The sequence below is a fragment of the Nelusetta ayraudi genome, unplaced genomic scaffold, assembly GCF_046127955.1.
Source record: "Nelusetta ayraudi isolate G7.1 ecotype Tasmania unplaced genomic scaffold, CSIRO-AGI_Nayr_v1 ptg000078l, whole genome shotgun sequence".
Taxonomy (NCBI): Eukaryota; Metazoa; Chordata; class Actinopteri; order Tetraodontiformes; family Monacanthidae; genus Nelusetta; species Nelusetta ayraudi.
Genome location: NW_027466128.1, coordinates 619,257 through 627,500, shown reverse-complemented (window position 1 = coordinate 627,500; position 8,244 = coordinate 619,257). Strand labels below are relative to the sequence as shown.

General features: G+C 43.3%; 1 protein-coding gene across 4 annotated transcripts in view; it reads left to right on the top strand.

The window, feature by feature from the left end:
- Positions 1-8,244, top strand: part of LOC142899910 (uncharacterized) — a 292,439-nt gene that overhangs the window by 146 nt on the left and 284,049 nt on the right. For all 4 annotated transcript variants that reach the window (XM_076043837.1, XM_076043836.1, XM_076043838.1 and 1 more), the window contains exons 1-2: positions 1-106; positions 2,806-2,987. The exon at positions 1-106 is cut by the window's left edge. In XM_076043837.1, coding sequence (XP_075899952.1) covers positions 2,807-2,987 — 181 coding nt within the window. In that variant the 5' untranslated portion in view covers positions 1-106; position 2,806. The remainder of the gene's footprint in view (positions 107-2,805; positions 2,988-8,244) is intronic.

Genomic DNA, 8,244 nt, shown 5'->3' with positions numbered 1-8,244 from the left:
GAAATAACGGACCAGCAGCAGACAGAGAAGAGGAGAAAGGAAAATATTTGGGGAAAAAAAAAGCCTTTAACCAAAGTACACATTAGAACCTAATTACAGTGTCGCGGTAAGTTTGCGCTATGTATTTTCTATAATTTAATAATTTGACAATAACTTTTAGGAATAGCCGTGAAAGCTCGTGATATAGAAAATGGGAATGCAATAACTGATTCATGTATGTAATGCAGTGGCGACACGGTGGCGCAGTGATTAGCGCTGCCGCCTCACAGCAAGAAGGTTGTGGGTTCGATTCCGGGCCTGGGACCTTTCTGTGTGGAGTTTGCATGTTCTCCCTGTGTCTGCGTGGGTTCTCTCCGGGTTCTCCGGCTTCCTCCCACACTCCAAAAACATGCATGTGAGGTCAATTGAACACTCTAAATTGTCCGTAGGTGTGCATGTGAGTGTGAATGGTTGTTTGTCTCGATGTGGCCCTGCGATGAACTGGCGACTTGTCCAGGGTGTCACCCTGCCTTCGCCCTATGACAGCTGGGATAGGTTCCAGCAGACCCCCGTGACCCTGAGCTCGGGACTAAGCGGGTATGGAAAATGAATGAATGAATGTATGTAATACACTGATGGATGTAATGTGAATAGTTATTTTTTTTTTTAAAATATTTGGTTTTACCAGCGGTAGATTGGAAAAAACAGATTGTTATAACATCATGTGTTAAACAATTTCACTAATGCCTTTGCGTCTATTAACGTGTGCAAAGTGAAAATGATGCACGTCCTTTTACAAAGTTAAAGCTGTCACCTCTTCCATCCTAACTTTAGCACCACAGCCAACAGTTATAGTAAAGCACAGCTCTCTGCCTGCTAAAATGTATGAGGGGAAACAGCAAGGATGCAAACTTGTGTTGGATTTAGTTTTGTCATGGTAGTGAATGAAACAAGAAAACTATATAAAAAAAATTAAAGTATTAAACTGACTGTGTAATTGTATATCCTGACAAGTTATTATGTCACGTTACAACCAAAACACAAATCAATTTGGTTAGAAGAAGTTAGTGTGCTTGGTCTGCAGGGGGCACTGACACATGTCAAGGTCCCTGACTGCAAAAAACAAGGACACAAGTTGCACACATGCTCCAATCAGTACACACCTCCAGTATCACTCACATATCCATATAAGGAATCTCTAGTTTCAAAACGAATTGGCAACTAAAGATGGCGCTCACCATGAAAATAATCTCCAAGGTTCAGAACGGGTATCAGCACACCAATGGATGACATCACAGTGACTCTGTCCATCCTTATTTCTACTCAGTGGTCAAGTTGCACCCCTTCAACCAGCAGTAGGCAATGTTGCTGTCATCAGCTGGCACCCCTGGTAATGAAGAACTTTTAGCGGTAATTTTGCTTGGCTCCCATGTCGTTTCATCCCGTAAATACATTTGCTCCCTCTACAGTGGATGTTTATTGGGGCTGATCACCGCAACAGCGTCACTGTCAATTTTTGCGCGAGCAGGATACGAACGAGTAAACGAGGCAGGCATGTAAAAGTGATTAAAACTAAGAAAAATGAGCAAATGAAATCCTGCTCAAGGCCCTCGTTACGCTAAGGACAGCTCAGCGTGCTTTGAAACTCATCTACATAAAAAAAAGATGAAAGTGGCTGTTAGGCAGCGCCTGATAACATTTGTCCATTATGGGCTGCAGAGAGCCATCTGTAGCATAGCGGCAGATGTGGCTTAACATCGCACACAGACCTCATTAGCACAGAGCTGCTTGTTCTATTAAGTTTGTTTAAATTTTTTCCCACACAAATAACTGCTAACGACTGCGTTCTGAAGGGATCCCTTTTCAAAAATGTTGCGCAGGAGCAGGCACTTGGTTAAACTAAGCACCGCCCCTGCATTGGACGTGTTTTATTTTTTTTGCAACAGATCTTTTAATGGCAAAGACTTAAATCACAGCCCTCACAGAAGCTCATTAATCTATGCTGCGCATGTGCTCCTCGTTGGATAGGTTGTATCCCTGCGTTGGGAGAAAGGGTGCCTCGGTCAAGTTCCAGTCTTTATTAAGATTAATGAACAGCTTGACATTTTTAGTCCTCCGTCTCAATCGATAATTTTAATACTCATGAGGGCCAATGGGGATCCGAGCTTGTGGAACACACAGTGTGGCCACAGGGCGCATGTTAAATGTCCAAGTGGTAATCAATGCAAAGAAATTAGCTATTGATCTCTTATAGTTTTGTAATAGGTTATCTATCGGTTTGCTCTTTCGGAAAATTCCAATATCAGCCGGATGGAATTGTGCCAGTGATATTGCAGTTGTGTGTGTGTGTGTGTGTGTGTGTGTGTGTGTGTGTGTGTGTGTGTGTGTGTGTGTGTGTGTGTGTGTGTGTGTGTGTGTGTGGTCACGTTCTAATTAGCTAAGAGGACACATGGTAAATAAACACATTCAGAAAAGTATTGGTGATCTGCTTCATATCTGATAAATAATGTTTTCTGCTTGGCATTGTTGACATGACATTTCAATGCTTGCTTGGAATAGCTTTTTAAAAAAGAAACAGAAGAAGACATACATGCTTTTCATCTAACTAGTTTTGCCTTTTACTGCATCCTTCACTTCCTTAGAACGTGTGTTACATGATTATTTACTTTAAGTTTAACAACTTACTACTTCTTATAAACGTGCTACTTTTTTCCTCCCGAAAGAAACGTAATTCTTGTCAATGAGTCTAATGAAGATAAAGCTTAAGAAAGCTTTGTGTGTGAGTGTGTGTGTGTGTGTTTTTCTTAATTGCCTTTCTTCCCTCAGGATGCATTGTGAGTTGGAAATGAGTCTTCTTTGCTGGGGGAGTGGGGAACTCGGCCAGACTGGACATGGCAGGCCAGGGGACGTTGGTCCAGAGAAGGCCTGTCTGAGAGAGTTCACTGAGGGACGCCTGGGCAGGGTGAAGCTGCTGGCATGTGGATCCAGTCACTCCATTGCAATCACAGGTACAACCCGCAATTTTTCATTTATTTGTGAGGCAGTCCGTGTCTGTTTTTAATGGGAAATTGATTGGCACTCTCCCTGCATAGCTTTTTGCTTAATTGTTGGCTTATTTGTTGTGTTTCTGTGATCAAAACGTGCCGTCGTCATTCAAACCGTTAAGGTTTCAGAATATCTCTTGATCTGTTGAACTCAGCATTGCTTTTATGTATTTATCTATGGACAGAAATATAGACAGATAGATGGATAGACTTTTTAAAATGACAGCAGCAGTGGCAGAAAAAAGTAGATATCAATTGATACAACAAAACCATGCTATACACATTGACATGAATATAGAATAGCAATATAAAATATGTCATTTCATGTAATTTAATTTGATACATTTTTTTCCCAATTAATTTTTAAAATGTTAAACAAGAATATGTTAAAATGTATAGGTTTTGTTGCTGTGTGAACTGCTAGTTATGGTCATTTCCGTGTCCCTCACGTCTTGCACCGTTTCAACACTGGATATGAACAAAAGAATAATAATCACTCAAATGCATTTTGATATTCTGAAAGCCGTGGCAAGCCAGCAAGGCTTTATGAAGGAATGAATGTGTACAGAAGACTGGCATGGGTAGAAATGTGATCAAAGGCTGTGTAGGCAGCCCAGCTCATAGATTCCATTAGCAAGAGCAAGACGTGCAGCCTGACACTTGATGGACGTGTTTGTCCAAAGTAGCTTGCAGCACTGTGATTGTGTATACAGGACCGAGATCCATATTATCTGCCGGCACAGTTTGAGGATTTTCTCTATATATTCCTGACACATATAACAAGTAATGTCAAAAAAAAGAGGCTTCTTTCAACATGAAACGTCTCTCTCCTTGCCACTAAGGTAATACTGTCCTACTTATTGGCCAATTTGATAGAAGCCCTGATGACAGGGAGGGAGGAGGCTCCACCAGTGCATTAGCTTGCAGTGGCCATAAATCAGTAGCCCAGATAAGTCTTATAGATCACCCCAACACACGGCTCCTATACCTCTACTATCATTACAGGGAGAAAAGGTGACATTTTTGATTGATTAAAATGGTGCGGGCTAGCTTAGGCTAAATCATGTTAAGTGATGTGACATTACAGTTTCACATATCATATTTCTGTCAAGACAATGATGGCGGGAGGCATTGTCAAGGCATGATATCTGACAACAGCAGACATCTGGGGGATCCGGAGGAGATTTATGTTCAGGCTTTAGTGGTCTGAGGGAGACAGCGGAGAGTAAAAAGTGCTCCTTTTTTGTGCATTGTCACTTCCAGGATGACTGTAAATTTTGCCCCGGCGCTGTTGGGAATTGCAGACATTTACACATCCTGACAAACTGCCTGCTGTAAAAGTATTTACTGGTCTGGTCCTCCTTTTATTCTTGGCCAGCTTGCAAACGTAGGTGCCCTCTCACAGACAAAGAAATATTTACCGTCGACAAATTTATGTGACATGCATTTATGTGGTGTACCTGCTCTTGTCCAAGATATGTCATGGTGTTAAGAGCATTGGTGGCATTGTTTTTAATAGAGCAAGTGTTGAGTAGGTTATAATGGTTTATATGAGTCATATTATCCCAACTCTCTGTCTGTGGCACCGTGGCAGCCTAAGGTAGAGTTAAAGACTTGATGGCAACGTGGCGCTGAATAAAATCCTATAAAGCGCAACAATTACGAGTGTCTAACCCAGACACACAACATCGATTTTTCCTGTTCAATCCAAAATGAAAGATGTTTCATTGGATTTTAAATTTTAAAGTGACTCGTCGTGGCTTACGCACATGCACGCACGCACACTTGCGTATTATGTCAGTATGAAGTGTTTTTGTCTGTTTTTTATGGGACCAAATTATTCCAACTTTAAGTGCAACTGTGTGTCTATATTTATGTTGAACTAGTCGCATATGAAGATGTTGCTGGGCAGGCAACCACAGTTCCATAGTTCCCTTACAGGCCAACCGGGTGAATGGGACCGCTGCCATAAACAGAGTGCACCTAAGTAAATGAATTATAAATAATCAACGATAAATGTCTTGAGTTTTCCATTTTGGGTCAATAAACATTGTACTGGTTTCAGATTGCTGGCAGCATTTATGATACCAGTTTTAGTTTTAACAATTCATTTTTATGTTTTTTCAGTTTTAGCAGTTTGTCAATGTTGTCCATATTTTTCCACATTGTTTTCTCTCCACGATAAGGTTGTAGAAGACGATGAACTTTTCAATAATCAGATCCTCCCTGGTTTACTGGTCGGTCTGCATTAAATCGTTGAGCCGCACTTTCAAACTTCTGTGTGACTTATGCATTGTTGCCGCTAGGTGGCAGTATGAGACTGCCAATGAGCAAACGGCATTGCTCAGGAGGGAAATTGGCTGGGGGGGGGGTGTTGCTCAGGAGAGGCCCGCGCTTACCTCACCGAGACAGAGCTATAATTTACTAATAGTGTGGGAGCCGCCATTGCTGTTATCTTTTAATAGATTTGTATGGGGGGAAAGCAGGTGCCCGTTGTTAATGTGTCCAATTGCCCAAGTTGCCTACAGAATTTAGGGCATCCATCACTGTCGTCGGCGGTGACACCCTGTCGTTCTACTTCACGCGGTGCGGCCGAGCGGGCCGGGCCGGTAACAGATGAGGCTTCTCTCTCCTCCAGACGCCCACAGTCGCACGGGGAGGAACGCCGCACGTGCTCGCGCGTGCTTGTGCATGCGTGCGTGCGTGCGTGCGTGCGTGCACACTGACGGCTGCACTGCATTCTTTTAGAGGGCAAGCTGAACTAATATGCAGCGCCATAGGAAATGAATGTGTTTTATTATATCGGCACAATAACATGGGACGCGGTTGATCTTGAAATATTTGTATATTAAAAAAAAACGAGAAATAAAAATGAACAAACAAGAAGCGCAGTCTTGGCGCCGCCACCGTTGCCTTGGCTTTGGATTGTGGAACTCCCAGCTGCATCGCAGCCCGGGGTCGGCGTGCTGCTTGCAGCTTTGCCCTCCGCCCTGGAACTCACCCCAGCGCAGCTGTGTTTCTCCAGGCCTGGGTGGAGAGTCGGAGCGTGCAGCCAGTTGCCTGCTAATACCTTGTTAGGGGCTCTTTCATTTGCCAGGTCTCGGCGAGGTCAGTGTCAGCCCTGCTTTCGTTTGGACTCCCTTGATCTGCCGGCTTGTTGGGTGAAGTGGAGGACTTTGCGCGCTGGCCCGTTGCGACCCACCGCTGTTTTTCTTTTCTACCGTGTCTCAAGATGAGTCTGGACACAAATGTGACACAGGTTTCTTTTCTTAATTTTTTTTTTTAATTCTTCAATTTTCCTAATTCCTTTTCACGCTGCTGTGACAAGAGAGGTTTTAGCAAAAAAGGTAAATATTCTTTGAAAATAAAGCTCGGTGAAAAGGTTTATTGTGTCTTCTCCTCCTCGGCCCCCCCCCCTCGCTCGTCTTTTCATGCACCTCACCCTGAGTTACGGACCTGGGTGTCAGGTGTTAAACAGCATATGAGAGCTCTGACCCAGCTTCCTAACCCTTTCTCCTCTCTTACATCTCTCTTAACATAAAACAGTGCCCGCACTCTCACTGTAATTGCAACCATAATGTTACCTCAGCACAGTTTTCCAGTGCTTTTTTTCTTTTTTTTTTCTTTTCGCTCCACTTGCTTTTGGAAAGCACCGCACCATTTCTGGGACTGGATGCCAAAAAAATCTTTTCATGGTAATTTATATCACAGCAGCGGTATATATTTAAGAAGATTTTTTTTTTTTTTTTAAGTCAGTGCAGCCCTACATCCAAGGTGTTTTTACTGTTTCAAAACTTTCACCCTGGACCAGCCAGGCCTGTGCTGTCTGTAATTTAGAACTGATTTTTTTTTCACGACCCATGCAGAATGAATGTGTGAGTCTCAGTATGATGAAATACGTTCCGTCTGATTTGCACTGGTCTTTCTTCTGCTTCTTTAGCTTCCTCTCTACTCCACTTTTGACTTCTGTTGTGATTTGTTTTTCTGAGCTTTATAAGAATAAAAAAAAGTTTGGTCAGCGATGAATTATGTTCCTGTTGGACACTAAATTATTTTTTTCTAGCACAACATATAAAAACAAATTGTGAACCCACCCTTTTTGACTTTGATTAAAACATTTCCAGCAAACTTTAGATTGACAGCCACTCGGTTCAAGTAGCTTTCAGTGAAATAGATGGTGGTGTTTTGTTTTTCTGTGACTTTACCTGGTCCCACAAGCATTTCAAGAAAAAGTAACTTCATCAAAGGGAAAAGACAGCGTAGAAATGCTGCCGACAACTCCTCATTTGCATTTGTCTGCAGTAACATTTTTGACCAATCGGAAGGGACAAAAACAGTTCCAGGTGGACAGAGGTGGATGGATTGGTGGAAGGGGACATGGACAGATGGACTGATTGTGACAAGTGCAGAAACCCCCCTCCAGCTCCTCCAGGTGAACACTCTCTCTCTGGTGCGGTCACAGTCAGGTTCTGCCTTGAGGACACGGTTCACACGGACCCGAGCGGCCACTTCTGTGAACGTGTAATTTGCCGGCACTGTCAGGAAGAGCATCGTTAAAACGGAGACCTATTTTCTCATTTTCCCCTGCTTCCGCTCCGTCCTCTCCAGCCGCCCGCGCCCGTAGGCAAATCCAGCTTTATCTATGTATTTTATTGTCTTGTTCAATGTTTGTCAAGCGGCGCAATACTGCGAATAATTCAGCAAAAGTATTGGCCATCCGGCTGCATGACAACTCCAATATGTCTGCTCCGGAGCCCGCAGTGAAGGCGGCTTTGGTAATAATTTACCGTTTAGCTGTGTTGATGTTTTTTTTATTTCTTTATTTTTTTTTTTTGTTTCCATGATTTCCCAGTTGAGTATGGCCAAGGAGGGTTGGAAAAATGGGAAGGGAGAAAGAAACAAAATAACCTCTGTCCTTTCTTCTCGTCCTCACACTGTTTGTTCCCTCTTGCTTTCCACCCGCCTTGATGTCTGCGCCAACACGGGAGCGCAGCTTCAGTTTTTACGCACTTTTTTTTTTTCCTTCTCTTAGCACAGAAAGTGTTTACGTTCATGTTACATTGGCTCCCTCTCAGCGAAGCACGGGGGCACTTGGAATATGTAGTTCAGGCATCAAACGCCGGCCTCCCTCCCTCCACCCGCCCCGCCCTGCAAGAAAAAAAAAAAATGGGAACAAAAGACGGGTGGTGGGGGGGGGGGGGAGGAAAGTCTTGCCAATTAG